The sequence below is a fragment of the Hemitrygon akajei genome, chromosome 17 (assembly GCF_048418815.1).
Source record: "Hemitrygon akajei chromosome 17, sHemAka1.3, whole genome shotgun sequence".
Taxonomy (NCBI): Eukaryota; Metazoa; Chordata; class Chondrichthyes; order Myliobatiformes; family Dasyatidae; genus Hemitrygon; species Hemitrygon akajei.
This window is the reverse complement of record NC_133140.1, coordinates 10,887,153-10,900,227: the sequence shown is the minus strand read 5'-3', so window position 1 is coordinate 10,900,227 and position 13,075 is coordinate 10,887,153. Positions and strand designations below refer to the sequence as shown.

The following is a 13,075-nucleotide window of genomic DNA, read 5'->3' as shown; positions in this document are numbered from 1 at the left end:
CAATATCCCTTGAAAACCATGGCTCTCTCAAACTTTTAACCTTTCCTTTCAACCTAACAGGAACATAAAGATTCTGTACCCTCAAAATTTCACCTTTAAATGACCTCCATTTCTCTATTACATTCTTCCCATAAAACAAATTGTCCCAATTCACTCCTTCTAAATCCTTTCACATCTCCTCAAAGTTAGTCTTTCTCCAATCAAAAATCTCAACCCTGGGTTCAGTCCTATCCTTCTCCATAATTAACTAATGGCATTGTGATCACTGGACCTGAAGTGCTCCCCAACATATACCTCCGTCACCTGACCTATCTCATTCCCTAACAGGAGATCCAACACTGCCCCTTCTCTAGTTGGTACCTCTATATATTGCTGCAAAAAACTATCCTGCACACATTTTACAAACTCCAAACCAGCCAGCCCTTTTACCGAATGGGCTTTCCAGTCTATGTGTAGAAAATTAAAATCTCCCACAATCACAACCCTGTGCTTACTACAAATATTTGCTACCTCCTTACAGACTTGCTCCTCCAATTCTCGCTCCCCATTAGGTGGCCTATAATTATCCCCTATAAGTGTTACTACACCTTTCCCATTCCTCAATTCCACCCAAATAGCCTCCCTAGACAAGCCCTCTAATCTATCCTGCCAGAGCACCGCTGTAATATTTTCTCTGACAAGCAATGCAACACCTCCCCCTCTTGTCCCTCCAATTCTATCACACCTGAAGCAACGAAATCCAGGAACATTTAGTTGCCAATCACACCCCTCCTGCAACCATGTTTCACTAATAACTACAACATCATATTTCCAGGTATCAATCCATGCTCTAAGCTCATCCACCTTTTTTTACAATGCTCCTAGCATTAAAATAAATGCATATAAAAAATTCTCCACCTTTTACTCTGTTTATCATTAACGGTTCAAACAACTTTACTATCTTCTTTTTCTTCCTTCTCCTGTACATCTGTTCCTACACTCTGGTTCCCCTCCCCCCTTGTATCTAGTCTAAATCCACTGGAGCCTCTCTAGCAAACCTACCTGCAAGAATATTTGTCCCCCTCCAGTTCAGATGTAAACCGCACTGCCAGAACAGGTCCCACCTTCCCTGGAAAACTGCCCAATTATCTATAAACCTGAAGCCCTCCCTCCTGCATCATTAATTAGTTCTGCATTTCATTTAATTGTAACGCACATGTAAAAACGTTCTGTAAAACAAAGATGCTTTCAAAAATAAAAGATTCTAAATACCAAAAAATTTACTGTAAAGAGCAGTAACAGTAAAAAAAACATCAAATCAATATTGGTGACCACCCTTTGCGTTTAAAACTGCATCATTTCTCTTAGGTACACTGTCATGCAGCTTTGTAAGAAATTCGACTGGTAGGTTGCTCCAAGCACCTTGAGAACTTGCCACAGTTCTTCTGCAGACTTTTGCTGTCTTGCTTGCTTCCGTCTCTCCAGGTAATCCCAGACAGCCTCGATGTTGTTGAAATCATGACTCTGTGGAGGCCATTCCACCTGTTGCAGAATTCCTTATTCTCCTTTTTGCTGAAGATAGTTCTTCATGACCTTGGCCATGTGCTCGGGGTCATTGTCCTACCGCAGAGTTCCAGTGGTTTCTGAGAGTTCAAAGCTGTTACAGTTGTGCATTTCTTCTAACTCAGAAAGGACGTCATTTTGCTGTATCTCTCATCTGCTGCACTCAGTTTCCATGGCCAATCTCTAGTTTTCTGGTCCTCAACCTTGTTTATTTTTTTCTGCTTCTTCAGAAGAGCTTGCACGGCACACCATGAAACTCCTGTTTGCTGCAAAATTTCTGGTTGAGAGAGACCTTGTTGATACAGGATGACCACCTTGTATCTTGTTGCTATGCCCACTCTTGTCATGGTTTAAGAATTGATAATTTGAATTGATGTCACATCTTCCATGCCCTCACCTTTCAGGTTTGGTTGTCCTTCACCTAGTTTGATTCCTTCTACATCCGTTTCTGTTTCAGTTAATCAGTTTAGTTCATTTAACTCATTATGTCTTTGATCATTAGTATTCTGCTTGTTATCTTTGTTTAATCATGCACTGGACTATACACCTACAAAGTAATCAAGTTTTTTTTATTTGAAAAGTGGTCTATTACTTAATATGCTATCTTATTTAAGAAAATACAAACATTTCTCTTAACAATTAATTTTTTGGGAAAATTAACACCTGGCAATCCAACATTTAATCCTTTCTACTGACACACTAATTCAGATGACAAAAAAAAAATCTAATTAGGGCTGAGGAATGGGATGCAGGCCTCCCCGTGGGGAGAGTGAGGAGAGGGTGGGACCTGGTGTTACGTAAGCCCCTTAATGCGGTGTGCAACAAAATTTTAGAGTGGCTACGACTTTTGCACTGTACTGTACACAATTTGTTACTCAATTAAACAACAGCTTATCTGTTTTTATACCTTTTTAATTTTTTTCCCATGAAACTTTGGCTAATTGGGGTATTTGCTAAATTGGGCCAGAATGGTCCTGGTGTGTCCCAATTAACTGCAATCCACTATATATTAATGGCAAACCAAAAGGGGCAGGTAAAATTTAATAACTACTAAAGACTAGCTAATAATTATTACAAAATGTAGATGTGTATATGGGTAAATTAAGTAAGTTTGACGTCAGTGGTGGGTAAATTAATGGAAAGTATTCTTAGAGATGGTATATATAACTATCTGGACAGACAGAGTCTGATTAGGAGCAGTCAACATGGATTTGTGCGTGAAAGGTCACTTTTGACAAATCTTATTGAATTTTTTTAAGAGGTTACTAGGAAAGTTGACGAGAGTAAAGCAGTGGATGTTGTCTATATGGACTTCAGTAAGGCTTTTGACAAGGTTCCACATGGAAGGTGAGCTAGGAAGGTTCAATCGATAGGTATTAATATTGAAGTAGTGAAATGGATTCAACAGTGGCTGGATGGGAGATGCCGGAGAGTAGTGGTGGATAACTGTTTGTCAGGTTGGAGGCCGGTGACTAGTGGTGTGCCTCAGGAATCTGTACTGGGTCCAATGTTGTTTGTTATATACATTAATGATCTGGATGATGGGGTGGATTAGTAAGTATGCAGATGATACTAAGATAGGTGGCGTTGTGGATAAATGAAGTAGGTTTTCAAAGCTTGCAGAGAGATTTAATTAGAAGAGTGGGCTGAAAGATGGCAGATGGAGTTTAATGCTGATAAGTGTGGGGTGCTACATTTTGGTAGGAATAATCAAAATAGGACCTACATGGTAAATGGTAGGGCATTGAAGAATGCAGTAGAACAGAGTGATCTAGGAATAATGGTGCATAGTTTCCTGAAGGTGGAATCTCATATGGATAGGGTGGTGAAGAAAACTTTTGGTATGCTGGCCTTCATAAATCAGAGCATTGAATATTGAAGTTGGGATGTAATGTTAAAATTGTACAAGCATTGGTGAGGCCAAATTTGGAGTATTGTGTACAGTTCTGGTCACCGAATTATAGGAAAGATGTCAACAAAATAGAGAGAGTACAGAGGAGATTTACTAGAATGTTACCTGTGCTTCAGCACCTAAGTTACAGAGAAAGGTTGAACAAGTTAGGTCTTTATACTTTGGAGTGTAGAAGGTTGAGGGGGGACTTGATAGAGGTTTTTAAAATTATGAGGGGTTAGATAGAGTTGACGTGGATAGGCTTTTTCCATTAAGAGTAGGGGAGATTCAAACAAGAGGACATGAGTTGAGAGTTAAGGGGCAATTGTTTAGGGGTAACACGAGGGCGAATTTCTTTACTCAGACAGTGGTAGCTGTGTGGAATGAGCTACCAGTAGAAGTGGTAGAGGCAGGTTCGATTTTGTCATTTAAAAAAAAAATCGGATAGGTATATGGACAGGAAAGGAATGGCGGGTTATGGGCTGAGTGCAGGTCAGTGGGACTAGGTGAGAGTAAGCGTTCGGCACGGACTAGAAGGGCCGAGACAGCCTGTTTCCGTGCTGTAATTGTTATATGGTTATATGTAGCTTTGTGTGATCAAGGGGTTTGTAATTAGAAAAAAGCTTTGAAAGGGGCAAGATGAGTGAGGACTCATAAATTATGGGATGAAGCTGGATGAAGGGGGACCTTGATTTTGCCAATTAAGCAAAATCAGTTTGGGTGGAATTTTGAAACAGCAAGAGCTAAAAACCTTGCACAACCCCAAACAGTAGTAGTTGCAATACAAGGCATAGCATATGTCAATAAATCAGAGGTGCATGCACAACAATTCTGGGAGACTATAATCAATATAAACCTGGATAAGTCAAATTAGCAGCAATGACGGTGAATTCAGTTTGCATATGGGATGCTCATCTGGAATAATATTGAGGAACCAAATAAGGATCAGGTTATTTTCGAACCAGAATTACATAATAATGCTTACTAAATATTCAGGTAATTTAGCAGTCCTTCAAAACGCACAGCAATCCACAACCATTGCATGATTCATACAACAGGAAAGACAATCCAATCATGGTTAACGAAAGATTACATTAGATCAAAGAAAAGGTTTTTGTCAAAAAGAGGAGCTCATTGAGGATTCAGAACATTTCAGATTTCAGCGATCATGTGAAAATTAAAATGCAGAAGTAATCAATGAGAAACAAAAACAGATTGTGAAAGCTCATAGATATCTGAAAAGGAAAAAATGAGTAAAAGTTAATGTCCCTGACATACTTAGGTTAAATTATATTGGGGAATAAGAAAATCACAGAGAAACTAATAATGTATTCTGTCCATGTTCCCAGAAGAAACAGAAAATGACCTGCATTGTTCAAAATAGATCTAGAGTGACCTGAAAGAAACATGCATTGGTAACAAATAATTGTACTGGAAAAAATAATGGAACTAATTGTCAATTCCTGGGATCAGAGAAATCATGCTGCAAGATTTTGAAAGTACTGGATATGATCATAGTTGATGTTCTATTTCCAAAATTCCATTGATTCTAATCATTTTTCAGACTGAAAGCTAACAAAATATGACCCCAATAATTCAGGAGAGAGAGAAAAAAAACTGGGAACTACAAAAGAAATTGTCTGACATTAATAAATTTTAAGCATTTTTCATACTAAAGTTAGCACTTAGAAATTGGGCTTGGACAAAGTCAACCATGTTTGCAAAAGCTGTTGCATCTTTGACGCCATGTCAGAATAGTTGAGAAAGAACCAGTGAATCTGACATTTGGACTTTCAGAATAAAAGATCTTTATGATCCAAAAGCTTATTAAACAAATGGTACTACACAAGCTTGCGAGTAATACACTGTCGTGGACCAAGGGTTGGTTATGGAAAAAAAGAACAAGGTGATCTTTGGGTTGAATGACTGACCAATAGGATTCACAAGAATCTGTCCTGTAGCTCCAGCTCTTTACAAGCTGGATGGCTTTCTGAATTTTAGGGGAACGGAGGGAGACTTTGCGGGATCTGGGTGTACAATGTGAGTGCTGCTTTTTTTTTTAAAATGTTGAGGAGCATTAGCATTGAGCAGAACACAGGTGTCACTGCACTGAAATCAGTTACTCCAGAGGTACAAATAGCACTAAGTAAAGCGATCTCTAATTTGGTCTTCATTGCAAGGGAATTTACACACAAGCTTAAAGCCATTACCATCACATAAGAAATACTGGAATGATATAGATAAGTCATAAAGTAATAAAGCACAGGAACAGAAACTTCGGCCAAACTCATCCATACTAATCATACTGCCTACCTAAACTAGTCCCTCTAAACCTTTCCTATCCATCTTGTCCTGCCTCAAGAAAGGATACATTTACAAAGCACAGGAATCCTGAAGATTCAAGAAACTGTGGTTATTTCCAGTGGAGGAATGGTTACAGAGAGCTCATCTTAAACTTTCAAGAAAGTTCAATATTATTGATCAACAAAATACTTACAAGGCCCGACAGGGTAGATATGAAGACAACGTACTCCTCTAGCAAAGGGTTTAGAACCAGCATTCAGACTCAAAATAACAACTTGGCCATACAGGAAAGAAATGAGAAAGAATTTCTTTAACCAAGAAGCCGGTCTTTGGACATCTATATACAAGGGGACTGTGCAAAGCAGGACACTGAATACATTTAAGACAAAACCAAAATTGCTCATCAAGGGAATTGGGAGATATGGGATAAGGATAAGAAAGTGATGTTTGGCTAAAAGACCAGACCCAATATCCCACGGAATTTCAGAACAGATACAAGGGGCCAAACAACTCACACCAGCTATCTTGAAATAACATTCTCTCCCTTCTTTAAAATATACCCATTAGGAATTTTTTTTAAAACTGGATTTGAATACCTGATGGAAATCTTTGCCGCTACTTTTACCATCGCCACTGAAATCCACATGCGAGAATAGACAGCGTAATAAATGTCTGTCTGCCTCGGGGCCGTGTCTGTTCACAATCTGCAATTGAAAAGACCACATTAACTTAAGTATTCTGTTCTAAATTCATATAGAACAGTCTAAACATTTAATGTATTTTTCACAGATGATTTTACATACTTATGCATTGAAACTGATGATATATTTCTAAACAGGCCAGGAAATAACTCAGGCTTTGTATCTCTACAACATTAATGCAACTCAAAATCCACAGGTTTGGGTAAGAATAGGCTTCTTTTTATGGGACAAGTCCAAATGAAATTACTTGTGAAGTAAAGCAGACACAATGTATTACCACTGTGTCCAAATCCTAACATTAAGACAGGCATAAAAATTAAGGACTGAAAAACAAGAGAAAAGCAGAGGAGCATCAACAGATCCATGCCACTCAAGAAATGTAATGAGAATACAAATTAGTAGATAACAAATTTCTGATTACAAACGTCAAATTGGAAACATGTTGTTAAATTAGTTAACATTTCACAGAATACACCAACTCAAGAAATACCCTAGCATCAGATTGGAAAAGCCCCCAATTAATCAAATTAGCACATTGTAGTTACCTTCCATATTGGGCTGTCATTTTAACTTTACTTCAATTAATGTGTTTTTTTACATATTAACTCAAAGCATGAACTGCTTCACCAATTTTAAAAAAAGACAAGTAGCATTTAAGAAGCAATATTTTGCATTTTACAGCCAATTAAAAGCCACATCTATTTTATTTTGCATTTTAATCAATAACTCCATTAATGCAAACAGTCATTTTTCTTCTAGCCTGCAATGATTGCTTACTTTTTCACATGGTGTTCTTGGTTCCTGCAAGTTTTGTTGCAGGTGATGATGTGAAGGCAGAATATCTTTATGCACTGATGGTACTGAGGTTTTATTCCATCTTAAGTGGGACTGAAATATGCATCCTAAGTGGAAGTATGCATCTATTTTGCAGACAATATAGAAAAAATAACAATAGAACAACAATATCGATAGGCATCTCCCTAGAGCAGCGCAAGGGGTTCAGATGGGGTGGAGTTTGTTAGGTGTGTTCAGGAAGGTTTCTTGACACAATATGTAGATAAGCCTGCAAGAGATAAGCCTGTACTTATATGTACAATATGTAGATAAGCCCGTACTTGATCTGGTATTGGGAAATGAACCTGTTCAGGTGTCAGATCTCTCAGTGGGAGAGCATTTTGGGGATAGTGATCACAATTCTATCTCCTTTACAATAGCATTAGAGAGGGATAGGAACAGTCAAATTAGGAAAGTGTTTAAATGGAAAAAGGGGAAATATGAGGCTATCAGACAGGAACCTGGAAGCGTAAATTGGGTACAGATGTTCTCAGGGAAAGGTACGGAAGAAATGTGGCAAATGTTCAGGGGATATTTGTGTGGGGTTCTGCATAGGTACGTTCCAATGAGACAGGAAAAGGATGGTAGGGCACAGGAACCATGGTGTACAAAGGCTGTTGTAAATCTAGTCAAGAAAAGAGCATACGAAAAGTTCAAAAAACTAAGTAATGATAGAGGTCTAGACCAGGGGTGTCAAACTCATTTTAGGTCACGGGCCGGATTGAGCAAAATGCAGCTTCATGCGGGCCGGATCAGTCGGACGTGTGCGAACGCAGCTTTCGTTGCCTCCGTTTTTTCAGCCTGCTCTCATGTGTCTCAGTCTCTGCTATAACTACAAAGTGTTTCACTTTACAAATTCCGTTTCTTATGAAAAAGACTGCCGAATAAACACTAAAAACCCTGAAAACCTGGTACCTGAATAAACTCAGCATTAGCCATATCATACGCCATAGGTGCTTCGATTACTGGGGCCAGCTTTAATAGTAATTAGATATTATCTCGCGGGCCAAAGATAATTCCACCGCAGGCCGGATCCGGCCCACGGGCCTTGAGTTTGACATATATGGTCTAGACGATGAGGCTAGCAGCAAGGAGCTTAAGTCAAGTCAAGTCAACTTTTATTGTCATTTTGACCATAACTGCTAGTACAGTGCATAGTAAAAATGAGACAACATTTTTCAGGACCGTGGTTTACATGTCACAGTACAAAAAATTAGACTGGACTACATAATAAAAAAAAGAGAAAGCTATACTAGACTACAGACCTACACTGGACTGCATAAAGTGCACAAAAACAGTGTAGGCATTACAATAAATAATAAACAGGACAGTAGGGCTTCGGGTATTGAGGAGTCTGATAGCTTAGGGGAAGAAACTGTTACATAGTCTGGCTGTGAGAACCCGAATGCTTCGGAGCCTTTTCCCAGACAGCGGGAGGGAGAAGAGATTGTATGAGGGGTGCATGGGATCCTTCATAATGCTGTTTCCATTGCAGATGCAGCGTGTAGTGTAAATGTCCGTGATGGCGGGAAGAGAGACCCCGATGATCATCTCAGCTGACCTCACTATCCACTGCAGGGTCTTGCGATCCGAGATGGTGCAATTTCCGAACCAGGCAGTGATGCAGCTGCTCAGGATGCTCTCAATACAACCCCTGTAGAATGTGATGAGGATGGAGGGTGGGAGATGGACTTTCCTCAGCCTTTGCAAAAAGTAGAGTTGCTGCTGGGCTTTCTTTGCTATGGAGCTGATGTTGAGGGACCAGGTGAGATTCTCTGTCAGGTGAACACCAAGAAATTTGGTGCTCTTTACGATCTCTACCAAGGAGCCGTCGATGTTCAACAGGGAGCGGTCGCTCTGTGCCCTCCTGAAGTCAACAACCATCTCTTTTGTTTTGTTCACATTAAGAGACATGTTGTTGGCTCTGCACCAGTCCGTTAGTGGCTGCACGTCCTCTCCGTAAGCTGACTCTACATAGGGGTGCATAGAGTCCTTCATAATGCTGCTTCCTTAAGAATGAAATTAGGAGTCAGAAGGGACAGGACAGGCTTAAGGAAAAACCAAGGCATTCTACAAGTATGTGAAGAGCAAAAGGATAAGACGTGAGAGAATCGGACCAATCAAGTGTGACCGTGGATAAGTGTATAATGGAACCAGAAGATATAGCAGAGGTACTTAATGAATATTTTGCTTCAGTATTCACTACGGAAAAGGATCTTGGCGATTGTAGGGATGACGTACAGGGGACTGAAAAACTTGAGCATGCAGTTATTAAGGAAAAGGATGTACTGAAGCTTTTGGAAAGCATCAAGTTGGATAAGTCACCGGGACCGGATGATATGTACCCCAGGCTACTGTGGGAGGCAAGGGAGGAGATTGCTAAGCCTCTGGCAATTATCTTTGCATCATCAAAGGGGACGGGAGAGGTTCCAGAGAATTGGAGGGTTGCAGATGTTGTTCCCTTATTCAAGAAAGGGAATAGAGATAGCCCAGGAAATTATAGGCCAAGGAGTCTTACTTCAGTGGTTGGAAGTTGATGGAGAAGATCCTGAAAGGCAGGATTTATGAACATTTGGAAAGGCATAATATGATTAGGAATAGTCAGCATGGCTTTGACAAATGCAGTCGTGCCTTACGAGCCTGATTGAATTTTTTGAGGATGTGACTAAACATATTGATGAAGTAGATGTAGTGTACAGTCGGTCCTCCTTATCCACGGGGGATTGGTTCTGGTACCCCTCACAGATACCAAAATTTGCGGATGCTCAAGTCCCTTATTCAACCTGTCTCAATGCAGTGGATCTTAGGACCCAGCGGAACCTAAGACCTTATTTAACCGGTCTCAGTGTGGTGGACATTAGGACCCAGCAGCAGAGATCTGAATCCACAGTGTTTCTGTTCGCGAAAATAATCACGAACACGATTGAAAATAAAGTGGAAATAATAAAGCGATCGGAAAGAGGTGAAACACCATTGGTCATTGGAAAAGCATTAGGCTATGTTGGTCAACGATCGGAACAATTTTAAAGGATAAAGTGAGAAAGGCTCTGCCCCGATGAAAGCTACAATTATTACCAAGCAACACAGTGGTTTAATTAGTGGGTTTTTGATCCTCCACATCAAGCCGGCACAGTGGAGAGCGCATTCTGGAGCGATCCGTCCCAAGTCTCGAGAACTTCCGTTCCCGAGCCCGGCGCTGAAACATACGTTCTTAAGTGTTTTATATGCATAGAAAGGTAAAATATATACTATATACTAAGACACGCATTTGACTAACTGACGCTAAATAATACCAGATGTACCTGTTCCGACTTATTAAGAGAACTTACGATTTTTTTCGATCCTGATCCACGATAACCCACACACATCCTCCCATATACTTTAAATCATCTCTAGATTACATATAATACCTAATACACTGTAAATGCTATGTAAAATGGTTGTTATACTGCATTGTTTAGGGAATAATGACAATAAGGAGGGCCGACTGTATATGGATTTCAGCAAGACATTTGATAAGGTACCCCATGCAAGGCTTACTGAGAAAGTAAAGAGGCATGGGATCCAAGGGGACATTGCTTTGTGGATCCAGAACTGGCTCGCCCACAGAAGGCAAAGAGTGGTTGTAGACAGGTCACATCCTGCATGGACGTCAGTGACCAGTGGTGTGCCTCAGGGATCTGTTCTGGGACTCCTACTCTTCGTGATTTTTATAAATGATGAGAAAGTGGAGGGATGGGTTAGTAAATTTACTGATGACACAAAGGTTGGGGCTGTTGTGGATAGTGTGGAGGGCAGTCAAGAGATGACAGCGGAACATTGATAGGATGCAAAACTGGGCTGAGAATTGGCAGATGGAGTTCAACACAGATAAGTGCGAGGTGGTTCATTTTGGTATATATGATGGCAGAATATAGTATTAATGATAAGACTCTTGGCAGTGTGGGAAATCAGAGAGATCTTGGGGTCCGAGTCCATAGAACACTCAAAGCTGCTACGCAGGTCGACTCTGTGGTAAAGGAGGCAAATGGTGCATTGACCTTTATCAATTATGGGATTGAGTTTAAGAGCCAAGAGGTAATGTTGCAGCTATATAGGACCCTGGTCCGACCCAACCTGGAGTACTGTGCTCAGTTCTGGTCGCCTCACTACTGGAAGGATGCAGAAACCATAGAAAGGGTGCAGAGGAGATTTATAAGGACGCTGCCTGGATCTGGGAGCATAGCTTATGAGAACAGGTTAAGTGAACTCTGCCTTTTGTCCTTGGAGCGGCAGAGGATGAGAGGTGACCTGACAGAGGTATATAAGATGATGAGAGGCATTGATTGTGTGGACAGTCAGAGGCTTTTTCCCAGGGCTGAAATGGCTAACATGAGAGGGCACAGTTTTAAGGTGCTTGGAAGTAGGTAAAGAAGAGATGTCAGGGCTAAGTTTTTTTTTAATGCAGAGAGTGGTGAGTGCGTGGAATGGGCTGCCAGCAACGGTGGTGGAGGTGAATACGATAGGGTCTTTTAAGAGACTCCTGGATAGGTACATGGAGCTCAGAAAAATAGAGGGCTATGGGTAACCCTAGGTAATTTCTAAGGTAAGGACATGTTTAGCTCAGCTTTGTTGGTGAACGGCCTGTACTGTGCTGTAGGTTTTCTATATTTCTAACAATAGGTGAAGTGTATTCCTGCAGGCACAAACTAGATGCAATATCATGCAGAAGAAAACTATTCCTATTGAGTAGGCAACCATTAAGCTCCAATTCTCTCATGGTAACTAGCAGAATCTTCTCCTCTTGCACTAAAAGTTAGAACAAAAATTGAGCACTAACTGAAACTAATCAACATTCCCTAATTACTCAAAACCACACTATTTTACTTCCCTCTTTTCTACCTTCTCTTCCACCCACTACAATAATATATTCTCTTGAAAGAAATTTCCACGTTTAAAAATGCATTTTCAAATACAAAATGAACACTACACCTAGATGCATGTAGTGAGCAAGTAAGAACACAACACTAATTTCATGGATATGTGTACAGCACTAATATCTCAATGCATCCCAATTCCATTTACATAAAATAATAGTACCTTATTTTTACATGTCTAATGTTCCACAAGATGAACAGGAAAATCATAGAAAAACTGTCGGGTCCCTTTTGAAATTAAGCTTCCCCATACTGCTTAATACACTATCAAACAAGCATTCAGGCTCGGCTAAGTTGGTGGGGGCTGCTCTTGCAGCTGATGTCAAGATAGCTCTGTGTGTGACAAGATCATTCATTACAGGAATGCATATCCACTAACATCAGGTAATATAAACAGTGCTCTGTAGTGAGGTTAATCTCAAACAGCAGCATAAAACACTAAGTGCTGTTTCCACAAATGTAACTCTGAGATAGCACCAACTATTGCTAAAAGAAAAGGTCTATGAAACATGCCTTCCAATCTGCACACAACTCACTGGGTTATCTCTGACCAAATACTGCAGAATGTCATGGTCTGTCACCCAGGACTACACACTGAGAAATAGGATATATACCACTAAAACAGAATACCTGGCCCAACTAATCATGAATGCTCTACTCAAAACTCCTAGCTTTCATCTAAATCTATGAGCCTAGCCCTTCTCCATCACATGCTTGACCAGCTTCTACACCATTTATTTCAATTGCCCCTTGATAGCAGGTCCCACAGCCCCACTTTTTGGGTAGCTTCTTCCGAACTGGATTTCTTGATGACAATTTGAAGAGATGGCCTTTAGCTGTGTCCATTCCTACTGAACTCATGGCCCTCCCTTTTGGAGAGAGAAGCA

General features: G+C 40.3%; 1 protein-coding gene across 3 annotated transcripts in view; it reads right to left on the bottom strand.

Moving 5' to 3' along the window:
- cnot1 (CCR4-NOT transcription complex, subunit 1) overlaps window positions 1-13,075 on the bottom strand; it is a 229,274-nt gene that overhangs the window by 207,122 nt on the left and 9,077 nt on the right. For all 3 annotated transcript variants that reach the window (XM_073069651.1, XM_073069650.1, XM_073069649.1), the window contains one exon: window positions 6,334-6,441. In XM_073069651.1, the coding sequence (XP_072925752.1) occupies window positions 6,334-6,441 (108 nt within the window). The remainder of the gene's footprint in view (window positions 1-6,333; window positions 6,442-13,075) is intronic.